At 30.6% G+C, this 21186-nt stretch overlaps 1 protein-coding gene across 1 annotated transcript; it reads left to right on the forward strand.

The window, feature by feature from the left end:
* The first annotated feature begins 6132 nt into the window (after positions 1-6132).
* LOC134247418 (fibroleukin-like) lies at positions 6133-13392 on the forward strand. The gene is made up of 7 exons (XM_062729792.1): positions 6133-6331; positions 8473-8527; positions 9894-9948; positions 10427-10523; positions 11827-11994; positions 12840-13102; positions 13272-13392. The coding sequence occupies exons 1-6, from the start codon at positions 6133-6135 to the stop codon at positions 13100-13102; spliced, it is 837 nt and encodes a 278-aa protein (XP_062585776.1). The 3' UTR covers positions 13272-13392.
* Positions 13393-21186: the final 7794 nt, after the last annotated feature.

A 21186-nucleotide genomic window follows, 5' to 3' on the forward strand; every position in this document is an offset into this window, starting at 1 on the left:
GTATATTTGTGGACTGTATTATTAATTTAATAATGTATGTATTATTATTGTATGTTGTGTCATATATAACATTGTTAAATGAACTATTTAACATTGTGTATTTAGGGAGGCCTCAAGAAAGAATAGTTTTGTGGGTCTGGAACATTTATGATTTATGATTTCTATAGTTATTTACTTAAAAAGAAATATAACAGATGACGAACAGTATTCAAACCCGAAGCTTCCTTAAACAATAAAATTTAGGGGCTGAGTAAACATTGACCTTTCATAAATCATAGGTATGATCAGGCGCCATGACGCAGCAGAGTTAAGGTTAAAGTTTAGAGGCGAGGTCTAATTTGTACAGGAAATGTTAACTATGACGTCACACATAAAACAAGGTCTTCAAAATACCACAAAATGAAATGATTTGCCATTTCAAACATCTGGATAGTTGTCAGTTTTGTCGTTTGTTAAATCCCACACAACAGTATAAACGATGCATCGATCGCAATGCACTTGTCAATGTGACGTCATCCCCAAAAATCACGCAGTTTGTACGCAGTGAGAGGCTGATCGAGTCACATTTTGTATCATGAAAAAATGTCTTTTATTCTCAAATAAAATATTATTTGAAATTAAATAAAATGCCTTTAACTTGGATGCGATGTCTATTTTAGTATTTTATTGATAAACTTTCGGCACATTCTCCAGACAACTGATACTGTCCTGTGTTTGTATGCAGATTTATCGGAAAAGTAAAAGAAGGGCCCTAATAAATCGATTTATTGCAAGGGCATACCCTCAATGTATCTTGTCAAGTTTTTTTTTTTTACATAAGAAGCATTAAGATATTTGAAAAAATGCTACGAACCTCATGAAATCTTGCAAATAAATTAATTATAGCTATATTTAATGTAGTTGACCAGCAAACTATTCAACCTACCGTCCAACAAATTAAATCTTACCAATTAAAAAAGCGAATATATATAGGTTCGCAGCACTTTTCACAAACTACATAAAGTGTTGAAAAGAACTATAAATTAAACTAAGACTTTTACCTTTGTTATGCCCTTGCAATATTAGAATTTATAGATGACCTCTAAACTACAAGTATAATTGCTTAAATCATGTGACGTCGACATCACGTGAAAAGTCTAAATAAAAAATCTAAATGTCCACAACATGTAGATTTCAACCACGTTACATTTTTTAGATATCAGTTAAGTCCTAAAAAGAATAGTCCATCCTAATAAAGTATATATTTTTTATCTTAAAAAATTGCTGATATTTCCATTTGTAACATTAATTGTGTTGCGGAATGAGTGAACATTCCCTGCAGACCAGTCACAATTTCCGTTTGCTCCTTCTTATGATAAAAAGCAACGAAAAAAAAACCGTTGAATGTTAAAATTATATACTAACAATTACTAATAAGAACAACAGTCAGTATTTCACTTACCAGGTAATAATAAATTCTCTTTGCTGACAAGAACATTGTGTCCTCTCAAATAGAATTAAAAATATTACAAAGAAAAATAATATTATCGATTGCTTTGTCAACTGTAATCAGTACATAAAGGTTGGATAATCTATCTTATTCTTTTTCAGTTCTGAATTATTTAACATTGGAAAGAAAAATGTCTTCTAGTGAACAGATCTATTTCCCTAAAGGTTAACGCATGTAGTGATGAGTTATTAGTCAGCATTAATATGAGATACGTATAGACCATTTAACGAAATTTTAAGTCAGGGATCAAACAATTAGCAGTGTTTGTAAAATATGTGGTAAACCAAGTGTTGAGTTTGAAAATGACTTGTTTCTCATTCGAATTTCAATAATTATTTATTCACAACACACTAAAAGGATTTAATATATCTAAGTAAGCAAAGGTATCAAACCTCCTCAAGAATATTTAGTTCATAAGTACTAAAGCATTATATTTAAATAAGACCATATAGAACAAACACATGACATTGATATTAAAGAGTATTAGCTAAGTTAGCAAATAAATGCCTATTAAATAAAGGAGATTAACAACTTGTGCCATACAATGCAATTGTTTTTCAAAGGTACATATATATATATATATATATATATATATATATATATATATATATATATATATATATATATATATATATATATATATATATATATATATATATATATATATATATATATATATATATATATATATATATATATATATATATATATGATCTACACAGAGATATACTAAGGAGAAAAAAAATAAGACCCTGAAGATGCATACGACTAACTTGATCTTGATCTATTGGAGCGATTTTTTTTTTAAATTCCTTTTTGGTGCCAAGTTACATGGCATTTCCTGAATTAAAATGACATTTTGTCCGCGGATAATCTCAATATAGATATCAATGTAAAACTATCAGGGATTATAGATAGTGATTATCACTAACCAGGTCGCTACCTTACGTTTGTCGCCCGGTCGTTGTGAGATGCAAATTGAAAAAAAAATCGTATTTTCTATTTTTTTTTTTGCTTTTTATTTATTTTTGGAATGTTCATAGAGATCCTTCTATTAATGCTTACTATAACAAATGTTTGAATAATGACAAATCTAACTTCTAGATATTAACATTTGAAAATCTGAAGCGGGACCAAGATGGCAGCTGCCTCTGTCAACTCTTCTATTTCGCAAGTCGGGGTTTATGGAGGCAGCCAAGCGTTAGTTTAAACGAAAATGAAATAAAGATAAAAGAACTGTAAAAGGCTACTTTGGTTATCACGTAGTAGTTACGTAACAAGTACATCAAACTAGAATTTAATTGTCCTTTCACTGCTTTAGTCTGACTTGGCTTAACACGATACGTAATGTGTATAATGTGTAAGATATACCCTCTAAAACTCAAAATAATATATATTCGATAAGAACGTAATATTTTTTTTAATTTCATGCAATCACACCTACTAAATAGAAGACTCTAACCATTTTTCAGGTTGATTTTACGGAATTATTTTCCAGAATAGGACGGAAGACCTCTCGTTTATCGCAAAGAGATCGTTTGTTGTCTATCTAATTTTTTTCACCTCTGAAATATTTAACACTTAAAAGGAAAGTGTCTTTTACTGTACAGATCTATTTTCCTAATGGTGCACACATGAAGTCACAAGTTATTGGTCAGCATTAATATAAGATAAGTTTAGCCATTTAACGAAATTCTGAGTCAGCTATCAAACAATTATCAATGTTTAAAATTCTGTGTTAAACCAAGTGTTGAGTTTGAAAATGACTTGTTAACGTCATTCTTATCTAAAAAAAAATTATAAATTCATAACACACTAAAAGGATTTAATACATCTAAGTAAGCAAAGGTCTCAAACTTCCTTAAGAAAATGTAGTTCTCATAAATGTTACAGTCAAAAAACGCCACATAACAAAAAACAAATGACATTGATATTAAATAAGTATTAGCTAATTTAGCAAATAGATGGTATGCTGTTATAGTGATAACGAATTGGTGCCATAAAATGCCATTTGTTCTAAAACCCCATTCAAATATATGTATGATTTATGCAAATATCAACAAAAAAGCAAGACTTTTTTTTACTGCGGATGACCAAGAAGGATGTAGAGATAACGAAAAGCATTCAATCTCAAATTCCACAAAACAATACAAAATAAGAGCAGAGCAAACACGGATCTCCGAAGCAGAGGGATGGGTTCATGTGCCATGGAGGAGTAAGCATCCCCTGCATGGTAACAAACCATTTTTGCATGTTGACTAAGAAGGCAGTATTTGACTTCATTAAGAGAGTTATCAATGGAAGTCGAAATACATATATAGTAGACTTATGGAAAGATATGACGATTATCATTGAAATGAAAGCTAAAACACATTTATTTCAAATTTCTTATGAGCTATCAGATTTATACTAAAACTGGAAAACTGGGAATCTGAAGATTACATTTTTTTTTAGTTGTATAAGATAGTTGCGAATAAGATATAGATATCTTTCTAATTTATAAAATATGTTTCCAATCGCCATTTTTCATTATATTGAAATCGCCCTAATTTCAACCTTCTAATGAAACCACTTTTAGCCCCACAGTACAATTACAATTTTTGTTACATGAACATGTCAAAAAACAATCCCTCATTTTTCTAATAAAATAATAATAAAAATGACTCAAGTGACCTTAGCCTTTTTTTGTCTTTTACATTAAACAAGTGTCAGATCAAAAGAAAAAAAAATGTCACACTGGCTTCTGACGTTTCCCGTTACGACGTTCAATGTTTGTGACCATGGTGACGTCAAAGCTAAACGTATTTTTGAAACATTTGACCCCCTGTCCGTGTTATGTTGTTTTGTATATGCAAAATAGAATAGAATGTAAATATTTTTGCCAAATTACAGTATTTATGTTTTGTTATGGGAAACCCATAATACGAGGGTCTATCCAAAATTTCTTGGATTTTCTTTCAAAAATTTTATCGTGACTATCGAGAAAAGCAAGCATTAGATCAAGACATATTTATTTGATAGAGCCGATATGCAACATGACTGGAGATTTTCACTACTTTCTAATTACCCTAATGGTCATAAGGGATTTCTGGACAATTGTATAATCCGGGGGAGATTTCGAAGTAACGTCAACTTAGGTATGTGACATCACGTTAAAGGAGCATTTCGTCCTCACATTCTGCAGATAACTGCTCTTTCATTTCATTTCTATTCTGAGGAATAACATAGGTCTTCGCTAGCACCTCCTAATTTTCATATTATAATGATTTTTCAAAATGCTCACCGTCTTTCCATGGAATGTTTCGTTTACTTAAGGAATGAATTTAATAGCTACCCATTTTATATGGTATAAACTGGGTTGGGGCAGTGAACTCTTTATAAACCGCAAAAACTGTTCCAACCCAGTTTATATCGTATAAAATGGGTAGCTATTACTTTCATTGCTTATAATCTAATTTTCATTCATTTTTGTTAGAAAAAAAGATGATTGTTCGAACAAAAATGACTTCAATTTGTACAAAATTTGAATGTATCGTCAGGGGAATAATACATTTTTGACGGAGGTCATTGTGACGTAGGCAAACCAGTTTATAAGATATAAAGTATTTTTTAATCAAATCAAATACAGCTTCGCAACCAGAATTAAATTATAGAAAAATGTTAAACAAAGTACAGGTACACTGGTGGTTCTCGTCCATTAACAGTTAATTTGACCTTCCAAAAGACGGTGACACTTTTAATTAACCTTCATGGAGGTTCTTTTTTAACTTAAATTCTCGCGCCAATGGAAGGCCGATTGCTTACATCATTTTTTCAGTCGGTATCAGTATTATACTGTTTCGTTTAAATCAGTGTTGTAGTAACGGGTATTCCCGAGATTTTAGAAAAACTTTTAACTTGATCGAATTTTCACAGTGTCTTACAATGTCACCATTAACAACAAATCAAGAAATCATCCATTAAAAGCTAATTATAACCAGTAAAACTCATTTAGTCCTACAGAGTTTTATGTGAGGTCCAAATTTTTATTTTGTATACCACTTAATGCGTTTTCTTCACTTTTACAATTAAGGGTACGTAACATAAACTAAAAATAGATGAAAACTTGATATACGTTATATGTAAAAATTTATAACCTTCTGAATCAATCCTTGTATGTATACGATCTATAAATTGGATATGTACAACGGCACTATGTTTCAAGCTTCTGTGAAATTTCATTACATTTCATTTAGTGTTATAAAAGTTGTTATGAATTAGAGATGGGTTCCCCAAATCTTAACAGTCGGACGTACAGAAAGACGGGCATTATGATGATATTCAACGGATATTATTTAAAATATGATCAAATCCATTATTTTCATCTTTAGACCAATTAAAGATCCAGTCATTCTTGTTCTAAAATCGATCTTCCAGAGATAGTAAAATACGTAACAATCAGCCAATCAGTGGTACGCAATGCATTGAGGCTTTTATATTTATACCCGCTAGATGGAAGATTGGTTTGCAATTTCTTCACAGAAACCGTACAACTGGTGTAATACACAAAGAACAACATGAGCAATCTCTGGGCTGTTTTTTTAATTGCTGCCTACTTTACGGTGCCTCTCGTCGCCATGTTTTCTAGGAGATTCGTCAGAAACATGGACTTTGATGATAAAAAGTCCGAAGGCGAACTTCTAGGGGAGTATTCTATGTCCTTTAAAGACTGTGCCGAGAAGTGTCGGGGGGATTGTAGGGTGTTTGGGTATAATGAAGGATTGAAGAAATGTCGGCTCCACAGGAAACTCCACAAGTCGTCAACATCAGATGAGGAGGGCTGGAGATACTTTTTTCATGATTGTATGTATTACCTTTTATAGAAAACGGATACGTTATTGTAGGTATTTCTTTTTATATATATTGTTTTGGAAAATGAAAAATATGGGGAAAACAATTCATACTCACTCCATTCAAACAATACAGCTCAAAAGCAGATCAAATAATAACCTCTAAATCAAAAGTGGGATCAGGTGCAATAGAAGAGTGAGCAATCCTGGCGATCGCACACTTTTACATCAACGAAATAACGGAGGGACCTTTTAAAATTGTAAATAATGGCTTTTGTAAATCCCTGAAAATGCAAGAAAGGGTCCATTGGTTATAACTGTATAGATGGAACAGTTTTTTTTTTTTTTTACAGAAAATATTTCCTGATCAAATTAAAAAAAATCAATCTACTGTAATATTCTTTCATGTCTCAGATTAAAGCATTACCCCTATTAATTCAAATTTGAATTCTTATTACTCTGCTTGAAAATGATATTTGTTTTTTGGGGTTAAATTTATTTTGTTTTATATATAGATTTGCTTTTTGCTGACATGAGTATTGGATAATATTATTTTGAACTATGAGCTATTGATAAAATATATGTTAAATCATAGCGTAATTATGAGCAAATCCTCAGAGGGAGACTTTGATGTGAAAGAAAATTGTAAATTTCAAGATTTCTCCCAGTGCACATGCGATTTTCTTCAAATCTTTTAAACAAATATTTTTGTTTAATAATTTAAACTAGGCAATTCATAAACGGTGATTTTGTTTATGTTTCTCGGTAAAAATTTAAAATTTTCTCATTTTCTCGTAAAATTATCATTTATTGGAATTATTAACGTTGAAGAAACACTATAGTACACGTATTACTTTGTAAATGTTAATCCAGTTTTTGTTTGGTTATTTTCTTTTTCTCATTTGGATCAATTCCAGAACTAGAGGATAAAATCTTAAAATTGACAAAGTGTTTTCAATTTATAAGGGAGCGGAATATCCAAAACAGTGATTAAACCTTGCAAAGCTTGTGTATGCTTATAATTGTAACCCTCTTTTGCTTCTGTGAATTCAATGATAGTGTCAGAAAAAAACATTGACTGACATTTAATGCTCATGTCAGGAAAAAAACACTGACGACCATTCAATAGGTTGTTAGACAGTATATATGGTAAAGTTTAAGTAATCATGGACAGTTAAAGAATCTTAAAACAGTTAATTATTATTTTACCACCGCTTGAAAAGCGGAGGGTATGATCGGGATGTCCCTCCGTCGGTCTAGCTGTCCGTCCGTCTGTGTCAATTCTATCTCGAATATCCATTTTTTATCATCAACTACTTTTATATCACTGAATGAAATTTAATGAAACTTTTACAGAATCTTTGTTTTATAGTGACATTGTGCACATCTCTATTTACTTTTTGATCGGACATATATTTCGGGTTTACTATAGAAAACATTGGCACTGCCATTCTCGATATTGAAGGATACTCCTCTCTTATCAAAAACTCCTCCTATACCACAGGATAAATATAATGATGTCATCACAGATTCTTTATTACAAAATGCCATTTTGCAATACCTATTTTACTTCCTGAATTTGACACTTTGTCGTGTCTCCAAGAGCAAAACATTGACTTCACCATTAAAATCAAATGGGGGGGGGATATCATTTAGTGATCTCGATGCTCACAGTACCTTTAGTTGTAGTACTCCTCAGCAAAACATTTCAAATATTACACTTTTTTTTTTTTTTAGAAAATATTGTTTAAGATTGAACAATATTTTTGTTTTCATTTTTTTAAAGGATGCTTTCTTGATGGAGAATTTTTTTTCTTCAAATAATAAATATACCGTAGTCATTTAAATATTACCCATAAAAATTGATTGTATTTGTTGATGAAAATATTTGAATTAAAATAGATAAGACAAATCAATACAACATAATAACGCATTCATTTTGAATTTAAAAAATGTTTGCACTTGCACTATCATGAGTAAATATTTCATCATATTTATTTTATCAGTTACAATCAATTAATTTCCGACTAAGATTGGAAAAACATATTTTTTTTTTGTCATTGGTATCTTGTTATTTCTGAACGGATGTTTGTGAGCCTCTTTCTTGTAATATACCAGGGTAATATAATTTCTTTGATTTTTTTTTGGTTTTAGTTCTCCCTAGAGATTGTAAAGAACTCCTTGATAACGACTACACATATACAGGGGTGTACGTCTACCCTTAGAATTCCAGTCAAGGTGTTTTGTGACATGTCTACAATGGGAGGGGGATGGACGGTGTGTTGTTTATTTTTATTCTATTATGATAAGTTCTGTGACATGACGACAATGGGAGGGGGATGGACGGTGTGTTGTTTATTTTTATTCTATTATAATAAGTTCTGTGACATGACTACACTGTTATTAGGAGGAATTTAGAATTTTTCAATGCACATTTTTAAAGCAGTATATTGTTTATTTATACAGCTTTATAAATGGTGTATACAGTACACTGTAATATGATTAAGTTTTGTGTGTTTAATGTGGACTGTGCATATTTACGCAGTTCTCAAATTTACAAATAATTTTTGAAATTTGCTTAATAATCTGGGTTATGGGACGTTTGAAGTCATTAATTAACAAGTCTGTATTTGATTGGATATATTTTAGAGAGAGAAATTTGATATTAATTATATATTACAATTAAATTTGATATTTGAGATTATACTTTTGTTAATTTGGTAACATGAATAAAATTTGAGAAATTTAATTGAATTTATATTTGATCATACTTACTAGGAATATATTAATTTATTTAGCTTTTTACCACACACATCACACATGGTGATAGCATTTGTGACATGCATAATTGCACTGGGTTTCTATCTGTCAAATAAAACTTTCTAACGGATCTGAAAGACTTCTTATTTGGCAAAATATATTGTATTTCAATTTTGTGTTTAAAGTGGAATTAAAAACGGATGGGCCGGGTGATTGTTATTTTATACAGTCTGTAAACAAAAGAATTTAATTATACACATGTCACTATAAATAAATAAATTACTTACTTACTTACTTATTACACGGGTTTTTAGACAACATTGTTTAAGATTTAACAATATTTTTTGTTTCAATTTTATTTAAAGGATGCTTTCTTGAAGAATTTTTACTTTAAAAATAAATATCCCACTGTCAGGGTTACATATTACCCATAAAAACACGTAATGTTGATGAAAATTTTTGAATTAAAATAGATAAGACAAATCGATACAACATAATAACAAATTCATTTTGAATAAGGAAAAAATGTTTGCACTTGCACTATCATGAGTAAATGTTTCCTCAAATGTTATTTTTTTTGTTTATTCACAATCAGTTACAATTAATTAATTAGTAAGACGGAAAAACATTAATTTTTTTGTCTTTGGTATCTTTTTATTTCTGAACGGATTTTTGTGAGCCTATCACATGTAGTATACCAATGTAAAAGATTTTTGATTTTTTCTATTTTCAGTTCGAAATAGAGATTGTAAGGATCTTCACGATAACGACTACACATATACAGGTGTGTACAGAAAATTCCCCTTGGAGTAAAGCTCTATTCCTGTCAAGGTGTTTTGTGACATGACAACAATAGGAGGGGGATGGACGGTGTGTTGTTTGTTTATACAGCTTTATAAATGGTGTATACACTACACTCTAATTTGATTAAAATTTGATATTCCAGAGGCGATGGGTATTTCGTATCAACCAGTACCTTGTTTGAAATTTGACTTATTAATCTGGGGTAACAATAGTTTCAATTACAATAAATTAGACTGAATTTCTTATTCAGAGAGAGAGAGAGAGAGAAAGAGAGAGAGAAAGAGAAAGAGAAAGAAGGAGCATATCTTTATAGTATACTCTGAAATTTGATTGAGATATAGTTTGTTAATTTGGCAATTAAAGTAAAATATGCAAATTTAATTAAATTTATATTTGATATTCTTCAATTTTAGCGTTCATGATAATTTAATTAATTTCTTACTAAGGGGATAGGAAAGAGATCAGAAGCCTTTTCCCCTTTAAAGCTCTAATGAAAATATGTCTTAATTTTCAAAATAATTCAACTGTTATTTATCTTTTCAAGGCAATTCAAAAACGGATGGATGGATACGTGAACTTTGATAGGAACTGGATAGATTATAAAAATGGATTTGGTTCATCGGAAGCGGAAGTCTGGATTGGTAAAAGTGATCTTTGATAAATAAGAACAAACAGTAAAAAAATAGTTTAAAAATAGTTGCTAATGAAGGGTAAGGATTTAAAACTAGATGACACGTACATGTACTGTAAAACGAGAAAAATTGGCGCATACATATTTTAGCGCAAAGGTAAATGGGAATGCATTGGCGTAAATAAGTTTAAGCGCTTGCACTTGTCAGTAAAATATTTATATGTGACATTTTTTTTTAATTCGCACCCGTATTTGACTTTTTGGATAGTCAAGCACGGAAACACATTAGTTGTCACGTATATCAGTAAACATTCGTTACCTTTACCGTGGTACGTGTCGATATCACATGGACATGATACAATGTTAAAATTTATTTTATTTCTATTCTCAATTAAAAGAAATGGAGTATTTACTGACTTAAATAACATTTAAACAATGCATGCATCGACAGAAAATTACTTAGATAAAACGGTAATCCTAATCAGGTATTGTCTGCAAGTTCAATCGCCATGCGCCACGCAATGTTTACCTCGAGGCGATACATGATTGACACACCGAGAAGCCAAACTTTGAAGGTGCTAATGATAATAATCGGGTAACAACTACCGGGGTAATAATAGTTTAATGAAATTATAATTTGGCAGAACTTTCTATCTTCCGGACATGTGCATTGCTAGTGTGTATATAAAATCCAATCACCCTTCGACATTACGTAATCGCGCGTTCCGGTTTACATGTACTTCTGTAAAAACTTTAAACACACACAAAAATGATATTTAGAAATCCTTTAGCGCACAATAAATTTTGGCGCTCAAGGGCTCTTGCGCAAAAGGCGCTAAAATTAGTGATGCGCTTATTATTCTTGTTTTACAGTTTTGAAATGTACCGGTGATTTCTTTTGACTGTGTATTGGTGATTTCCTAGATAAAATTTTGTAGTTCACCAATTTTTGAAACAACTAAGACACAAATTTGATATATTAAAGAGGGATATATAAATAGTGACTTAATACACTTTTATTTACTTATTTTTTCTTTAAAAAAAACCGCAAGAAATTTTCTTAAGCTGATTTAGTTCATGTTTATAATGATTATAAGAACATTTAGACTAAGAAAATCATGCTTAAGAGAAAAGCAAGAAGGTTTTTAATTGACTATATTCTGTTTTAAATATTGAAAATGAATGTTGTATTTGATATATTTCTTTTCAAATAATTTACTCAATATTTTTTTTTTATTTTACTAACGTAATTCTTCTGTTGGTGTGTTTGCAAAATTAGGATAATTGATTGATTTCTATATATCTTAATACAGGACATGACGTAATCCATCAATTAACGAAAGAAAACACCTCATCCTTGTATGTAACCATTACTCTACAGAATGGTACAACGCTGTATGAAATGTACGAAGGATTTTCTGTCTCCAACGAAGCAGGAAAATATCAACTGTTTCTTGCAGGACCTGCCACGGGGACTTTAGGTAAGGGTATTCAATTTAACTTCTTAAAACTCGACAGAAATTACGTATTTAAGAAATAAGATATCATTTTAAACATCTATCGGGATATAAACACTGGTTGGACACGAGATAAAATTCCATAAAGCCCGAAGGACTTTATGATGAATTAAACTCGTACCAACCCATATTTATAGCCCGATAGATGTTTTAAAATTATATCTTATTACTTATATTTACATTTGTGAATTATTCATACTTTAAATTTGCCTGATTGTGACTTTTAACGTGTGGAATGCATTATTTTTCATACCCAAAGATAATACTTTCCTTGTTTTATAAAAGAAGTCGTAATTAAAACAACAATTGATTAATATCAGATAAAGAATAAGGCCTTTCCAGGAATAATGATGGCTGAATTGTGTAAACAGTATATACATGTAGACAAGCATGTCCGCAGGAAATCATAGACAGCGAATCTTAATGAAAGTTTAATATTATAGAGTTGTTGAACTTATATAGGTGAACACTGGCACGAGTTGGCTGTTCAAATGCACGAGCTTGCTAATATTCATTAATATAAGTTCAATAATTCCTTTATCATATAGCTAAAACATTTCAACTTCAGTTTCAGTTTTAATAATGTATTTAACATTATTGTCGTAACTTTTATTAGTAAACAAAATATATAAATTTCCTGCTGTATTGCAAATGACGCAAGATATAGCGTGGATAATTTAAAATAGATACTTTCTCTCCTTATAGCATGCAAAGCCACCTGTCTTAATGTACCTCAGTATTATTATCGACTAGATTGAATATATATATGAATCCATAACCTCTATGATATATTTCTTGTACATATATAGGAGACAGTATGATAGACACAGGTTATCCTTACCATGATCTGTCTGGGATGTACTTCAGTACTCCAGACAGGGATAACGACAGATCTAGAGATAATAACTGTGCTGCTGCTAGTAGCCGTAGAGGGGGCTGGTGGTTTAATTCCTGTCACCGCGCCTTCCTTAACGGTGTGTGGTCCTCAGAGTCCTGGCACTGGCCATGGGATCCCACAGTAAGGAGTGGGACATCAGTGAAGGGAACCACCATGATGGTCAGACGTCACTAGGTAAACATCATTAAATCTAAATAACCCAGATTGTTTTTCTTTTTGTATTTCCGTAAAAATTTCTAATTGTTATCAAAGGGTTTTGTTTTCCTTTTTTTAAGAAAAATATACTTTTATTTCTATGAAGCATTAGTTTGATTATTATTTTTTTCCCCCATTTTTTTTACAGATGACCGACCACCCATCAATCAGAAAAATCGTTTATGATAAAGCAGATGGTTTTGAATTAATCTTCATCAGGAGGTCCTTTTTTTAAAAATAGTGTTCGACATGAAGTGAGAACACTTGCAACCAAAACATGGTTTCAATAAAGGCGGTGTACTATTTGTAAAACCAATATATTATTGTATTTTTTACTATCAAATGTATCTAGTAAAAGATGTATATTACATGTATATGTGTTTTATTTCGTTTTATTTTCAAACAATGATGAATGATGGACGGATAATTAGGATATAGACTTCTTCATTGTTTAACCTATTACAGTTGAACCTGTGTAGTCGGACACACGGTCAATACACTTCACTACAATTTCCGCCACGCAGTACAGTTAAGGTGCGCAATGGAAATATCGACTAAATTTTTTATTTAAAAATGTATTCGTAATCGGGATGGCGATTATTTTTATTACATTACTTATATCGTATAATTGTAATTATGATTAATAACTACATATTATTTATATTTTATATTCAGACTAGTCACGTGATGCGGCAGTCACGCGATTTTAGCACATTGACTTGAAGTATTGCTGTTACATATAAATATCACTAGTGCAAGGGCATAGCCAAGTTAAAATTCAAAATTTATCATATAAATATTAATTCAACACGCATTGTAGTTTCTGAAAAGTGCTGCGATCCTATCTAAACTCTGCAATTTCATTGTTAAAATTATATTTGAATGACTGAATGCTGTATTTTTGGCTGGTCAGCGGCGTGAAATATCGATATAATTAAATTATTTTCAAAATTTCATCAGGATCGCAGCTTTTTTCAGATGCCTTAATACTTCTAGAGTTGAAATGTTAAAGCTTACTAGGATCAGTTGAGTGTATGCCCTTGCACTAGATCGATTTATTATGACCCCCACATTACCCTCTGATGTACTTGCATACAAATATACGGCAGTATCAATTAAATACGTAATATATAGAAAATATGTTAATAAAATCGTGAAGAAGACATTGAATCCAGGTTAATCGCCAATAGAATATCTGTAAATAATATTTTATTTAATTATAGAATACATTTTTCGTTGAGAAAATATAACTTGATCTACCTCTCACTGCATACAAATTACATCATGATTTACGAAATCACGTCACATTGAGAAGTGGATTACGATCAGCGACTTGTTTATAACTTGAAATGTGTGGATTTAACTAACGACAAATCAACACGCTATAGTAAGTTTGACGATCAGTGACTTGTGTATAACTTGTTATGTGGGATTTAACTAATGAGAAAATGGCATGCTTTAGTAAGTTTTGATGTAATTTGATAGTTTCCTACAGGTTAGATTAGCAAATCACTTTATTTTGTGGTATTTTTGAGAGTGTTGTATTACGCATATTTTGTATGACGTCATAGTTAAGTTTTCCCGTACAAATTAGGCTCTGCCCCCTTTTTGTAACCTTAACTGTGCTGTGAATATAAAATTTTAATATTTATTGTAAGATCTAAGACTTGTAGAAATAAAACCACATGCTCACTTTTGATAGGTCTCACTTTCCCACTATTAATTCCATTGGAAAAATAACGATCAAAAGTGAGCACTTTATGCCCTTGGAGCCAGAATATAATACAACACTTTTTAAAGTTCAATTATTTAAAAAACACCGTTGAATACTTCTGTGAAGTGGCTTAATTTTCCATTTAAAATTATACCTCTTTGTGATAATGGTTGCTTTTAACTGCTTTCTTTTTTTTTACACAGAAAAGTTGCAACAATTCTAGTACAGCGAGGTATCTTAAAAACTGGAGCAATAGTTGTTGCAGGAGAGGCGTATGGAAAGGTTCGTAATCCTAAATCAATATTGAATATTTTAATATGAGATAGTATTTCTAGGCAGTGAAAAAAATGTTGAAAGTTATAAAAGGGTGTTTTTTTCTTTGAAGGAAAAGTTTTGCCATTGTTGAAAACATTTATCGTAATACATGTAAATGTATATAATCATGTATGTATTTTACACATGTTATGCAGTAAATGTCCTTATTTTGGTTCCAAACATACATGTACTTTAATATTTGTAAGAGTGCAACGATAAACTGTTTCACGGTATACCGCGGTTTATTTTTCCACGGTTCAATTCACAATACATGAAACTGATATCACTGTTCGGTTCAATCGGCAGTAATTATCCGAATCGATGTTCAGTGAAAACAAATTTCAAAATGGCTTCCGCATGAAACATGAGGTCAAGAACATAGAAACAACAATTTAAGCTTGTTTCCAGCCTCATATTTAACGGGTCGAAGGATGTCATAACTTTCCTAGGGTTAGTTTAATGGGCATTTGATAAAACTTTTAAGTTTGGTATATGATGAAAATGTTTAAGTTTTAAAACAAATTGTCATGTATCGTGATACATAAAAAGACTTGAAATATTCAAAAATATACACCGAGTACGATTTGACCTCTTGTAGAGAAGGAAAAAACGATACTTGTGATTTTCAGGCAAAAAAATCCGGTTAACCAGGCAGTTTTTTTCAAGCAATCTCTTCCTTTCATGAGTTGTTCAGTAGAAAGTATATCTCTTACTTTAAGGACATTGGCAAGTCAAGTAATCCCGGAGAAAAAAGGTTTATATCATAGGTTTATTCACCTATAAAACTGTGCTGCGCAATCAATTTCATTTCTCATTTTGAAATGAAAACCAACAAAACGTCTTTACAGAAAACAAAAGCACATGTGCTTCCTTCTGACACATACAATTGCAATCTGCTCCCAGTGCATAGAGAGAAAAACGGTGATTGTTATATTAAACATTGTGTTCAAGGATATATAAAACAAATAGTTATTTACCTGATTATGCTGGGAAGGACAATCACAAGATATGACAAATGCCGAGAACCTGTAACTGAATGAGGTCGTGCGAAGGAGGCATCATTTACATGTAGTAACTGTAAACAAATATAAAAACAAATATATGCCAATATTTTTATCAAAATTTGTTTCCAATATGGTAAATTACTTAATATAAATAGTCAATCAGTCATTACCATTATGAATACGAATTAGATGCTAAGGGAAGTAACTCTGAAATAATGAACAGTGTTGGTAGATCTGTGTCATGTTTCTAAATTTGCGTTTTCAGTCATGATATCTAGATTTCATTGGAACTGAGGATACAATAATATACATAATATATACACTTTCTGAAATGACTGAATTTTGGAAATTTTTTATGGTAAAAAATTAAGTAGGTCTTTTTTATCAACATTTTACATAGGAAATGCATTAAGAATTTGCAAAAACATTCATTTGACAAAATCCAATAAGGAAGGATGGCTTGGTGGGTTAAATGTACCAGAATATAACATGTAATTTACCACTACACCTGTTCAAGAGTTTGAAAAAATCTATACAAAAGCCAGGAATGGCTTACCGTGTCCTTAAATTAAATATGTGTGTACTTATTTGCTATTCTGAACAGTTGTTAAAAGTTAATCCACCGTTGTTGTTAGCAAATGAAATTTGCTGATATATTATATAAGAAGATTATTTTCTATTTTTTTCATGAATCATTTTGGACAAAGTGAAGTCACGTGATTTTTCTCAATAATTTGTGTTTCAGTTCATTGTCTTCACAGAGCGCAGCACTGTTAAGGCCTGCTATGAGAAATCAACGTAAAATAGACGTGCAAAAAAGGGGGACCTTTTTAAAACTGAATTTATTTTAATTAAGCTGTTTTATTATGACAGAACTTTAATACTAATGGAAATAGCATAGTATAACCCACTCTGTACTGTATGAAGTTTGGTCCCATCGATGGACAGTCACGTGATGAATGCATAGTTCGTGTACTGAATGTAGGTCATGAACAAATTTCAATATCGCAAGGGCATACCCTAGTTGAAATTAAAAATTCAAGCTATTAATTGTTTCTACATACTTTGTTGTTTCTGGAAAGAGCTGCTGCTTTGAATAAAATTTGCATTTTAATATAGTTAAATTTTCAGGTAAATAAGCCAATGTCAAAATATGTTTGACTTTTACCAAATATTTTGTGTATTTATAAAATCACGCCCTCGATTTAAAGAAAGCAGCAGCACTTTTCAAGTTAAGAAAAATATCCTTTATCTATATTCAAAAAATGGTTAAGATCTACGAAGTGTATGCTCTTGCGAAAGTGCGATTTTATGAGGCATCTCGATGTAAAATATACGTAACCCGTACATAAAAACACGATATAATTAATTAAACACATTCTCTTGATAATTAATTTATGATCGCACTAAACAGAGGATATGCATTGGTATAAATCGACTATTTAAAACCTGTAAATAATATTTCGTTTAGTAATAAAAGGCATATTCCATTGTTAAAAAATTCCTCAATCTGCCTCTCACAGCACATGGAATACGTCATTTTTACCAAAATGACGTCATGTTTACAAGTTCATGTCGATCAGTGCTTTGTCTATAACCAGGTACATGGGATTTAACTAGCAAGTTTTTTTTTTTAATGTATTGATAAGTTTTATTGTTGTTTATTATGCTAATAACGTTAAAAGTTGCAAACTATTTCATTTTCAGGTACAATGAGAAATACATCAAAGTCATATTTTTGTGTGAGGTTACAGTAAACTTTTCCTGTATAAATTAGGCCCCGCCCCCTTATTCAAGCCTTACGGAAGTTACGGAAAACGTGACGTCATAGTATGAGAAGCGTGTTTTTAACCATTGTGACGTAATGACAACCAAGTTTGTTTAGTTAGGACTGTGTTAGTGCATTTACTTTGAATGGTTATATAACATCACTATTATGGACTTCAGTGAACGGTCGATATGTGGTTATAAGGACTCATGGCAATTGATATTGACCTCAGACAAAGAAGATGATAGCAACCTCGCAGGCTCGGTCGCTATCACTTTCTGTGTCTTTGGTCAATATCAATTGCCATGAGTCCTTATAACCACATATTGACCTACACTGAAGTCCATAATTGTATAATATTCTGTAAACTGCTTTGTAAAATTTTAAATTTCTTATATCACTTTCATATTTTGAAAAGTACAGGGCTTAATTTGTATTCAAATTGTACTTTGTTATTTACAACATGACAAAAGCATTAAAAAAAACTAAAACTTAAAATATTTTGGACTGAAAACTGTCTACCACCATAACAGTGTTTCTCTTTCACCTTTTGCAATTTTCGTATTAAACGATTCATGTTTATGCATCCTTAATTTTTTTTAATTTGCAAACAACTTTAATCGTCTTATTTGAATCTTACGGTTTCTATAGAAATGTCACAAATTCATCTGAAAAGCTCTCGAGTAATTGAAGTTGGAGAAATAAATTTTTGAACAGATTCTTGAATCCACATTTTTACCGTTTTGTCAATATTAGAGAAACGTTCTTCAGCCTTAAGACCATAAACTCAGAATCGACTTAAGTCAACACATTCATATATTTAATATATTTAGTTCTAATAATGTACATGAACATTTTGCAAATGTGTATAATTGTTACATTATCAAAATTATTTAAAGAATCGTAGTGATTTGAAATTTTGACTGAATTTTTTTCTCAGTTTGTGGTCTTGAAGCCCGGTACTGTCCTGTGGGGTATTTTTACGGAAGGTTTATAGAGCATTATTATGTACATGATGGAAAAAATGATACATACCTGTAAGTCAATTGTTAATATGAATAAAATGTCTCATAAATAAATCGACAGAACCAATAGAACAATTTAAACGTTAAACATTTATCTACTTATTTACTAAAAAAAAGTATTTAAATAACACTGATTTAAAGCACATATTGAATCATTGTTAAAAAACAATATATATTTGAATTTAAACTATTTATTCTTAAAAGTTTTTTTTGAAGAAAAATAAAAACAAATTTTAATTAATATATAATAAGGAAATTATGAAAGCACAATAAATATTACAAAAGTCTTTTTATTTTGTTTTGATAAAAAAAAATTTGGCTTAGAAAATTTAATGGTAAACAAGTTTCCGCAATAAAATGTCTCTCACTGGTTAAAAATCTTTTTGAAGTTTTTTCATAATTTAGGGTTTTACTGACTTTTAATTATTTTACTTCTTAAACCCTAAAAAGTGTTGGATATCAAAATAATCGTCTGAAATTTGTTTTAATATGCTTAACCCGTCAAAAGCTTACACAATCTAAAAGAGAGGCGTCCTCAAAAAGGAATAAAACTAACCCAAAAAGCTTTTTTGATACTTTGAAAACACTTATTTTGTTTTGATTGAAAAAAAAACGGTTTTCTCACAAAGAGAAAATGTTATTTCAAACAGCCGCAGAGTGGACACGGTCGCCCTCTGTCACAAAATAAACAAGGTATAGTGGTCAGTGAAAAAGACAATAGGTGTCATTACTGTGTACCTCGAGTCACTGGTAAACAATCAATGGCTTTGAAGTTTTTTCATAATCGTGTTAGGGTTTTGAAAACTGATTTTTTTTTCAATCAAAACAAAGTAAAAATATGAAATTGCAATTGACAAATAAAAATTGTGCATAATCTGATGATTATTTTGATATCCATCATGGACGTAATATAACTGAAATTTGTTTTAATATGCTTAAAAAATACTTTGTAGCATATTTTAGGAGAAATAATTCTCATATAAAAATAAAACTAAAAAAAAAATCAATGGGGGGATTGGGGTGTATATTTAATCACTTTGTTGTCTTGTCAATTACAAAATAAATAAATTATTTTTTATTTATTTTGTTTATTTATGTATTTGTAGATAAATTGATAAAGAGAATAAATAAATAAGATAAATAATTAGTTCATTTATTAAGTTCATTTTCAAGTCATAATTTTGTATTTTTCATGCAGCTCTGCATTTTAAGAAATTTTAGATTTTTTGTTTTTAAAACTATGCAGCTTGCATTTGTCAAGAAATAGATTGATTTATTTTTTTTAAAATGATTAATTTCATGCAATTTTAATTAATTATATTTGCAGCATTTTTTTTCAAAGAAACTATATCAATTTTAAAAGTTACAAATTTTCCAAGTAATGCAGGATTACCCCGGCTGCGTTTTTTTTTTTTTTTTTTTCAAAAGTTACAAAGTCACACCAAGTATTTTATGGATTAAATAGGTGTTTGCAAAATAAATAAATAAATTAATTAACTAATAAATCAACTCAAAAAATGATTTAATTATTAATTTTAAAAATTGATAGATAAATAAAAAGCAACGTTTATAATTTTTCATAGTTTTAAAATAATGTTATAAAAATTTAAGTCTCCTAACAAATGAAAACTCTGTAAAAAAAAGTAATATGTGTTTAAAATAATGTTCAAAAATTTCTTAGGTGAGTAACTCTGTGTACTAAATTGATAATCCCACATCTTAGGTAACCGTACAGTGGTCTGGGAGTGTGTAAACTTCTTCTTTTTGCTTCAATGAACATATACAGGGGCGTACTGGGGCATATACTGGGGTTTACCGTAGTTGTCTGTAGGAAACAGTAGCCATACAGTGGCATACTGTAGGCGTATCGAGGCCTACTGTATGTAACTGTGGCATGCTGGGGATACATACAGTGGCATACAGAGATTTACTGTATATACAGAGCTAGCATACCGCTAGCATACCGTAGCATACTGTAGATATACCGTAGATTACTGTGAAAATGCTGTAGGATACAGAGAAAGACAGGGGATTTTCATACGGACAGGGGTTTTAAAAGCCAGTAGTGATAGTCTGAATAAAATCAGAGTGAAATATGGTAGCTTCTTTATGTGGAACCCATTTGCAAAACTTCCATTCATTCATTCATTCATTCATTTAATCTTTATTTCCCCCCTTTCGGATATTTCATGATGATATAATTCAAATCTTACAGTACATAAAGAACATCAAGAAAA

This window comes from Saccostrea cucullata, unplaced genomic scaffold (assembly GCF_032062105.1).
Source record: "Saccostrea cucullata isolate Sc308-1 unplaced genomic scaffold, CSIRO_AGI_Scuc_v1 ctg6618, whole genome shotgun sequence".
NCBI classification, from domain to species: Eukaryota; Metazoa; Mollusca; class Bivalvia; order Ostreida; family Ostreidae; genus Saccostrea; species Saccostrea cuccullata.

Coding starts and splice junctions, on each gene's coding strand:
- LOC134247418 (XM_062729792.1), top strand. CDS start 6,133: ATGGACTTTGATGATAAAAAGTCCGAAGGCGAACTTCTAGGGGAGTAT. Junction 9,949..10,426: donor CAATAGGAGGGGGATGGACG/GTGTGTTGTTTG, acceptor TATCTTTTCAAG/GCAATTCAAAAACGGATGGA. Junction 11,995..12,839: donor ACCTGCCACGGGGACTTTAG/GTAAGGGTATTC, acceptor GTACATATATAG/GAGACAGTATGATAGACACA.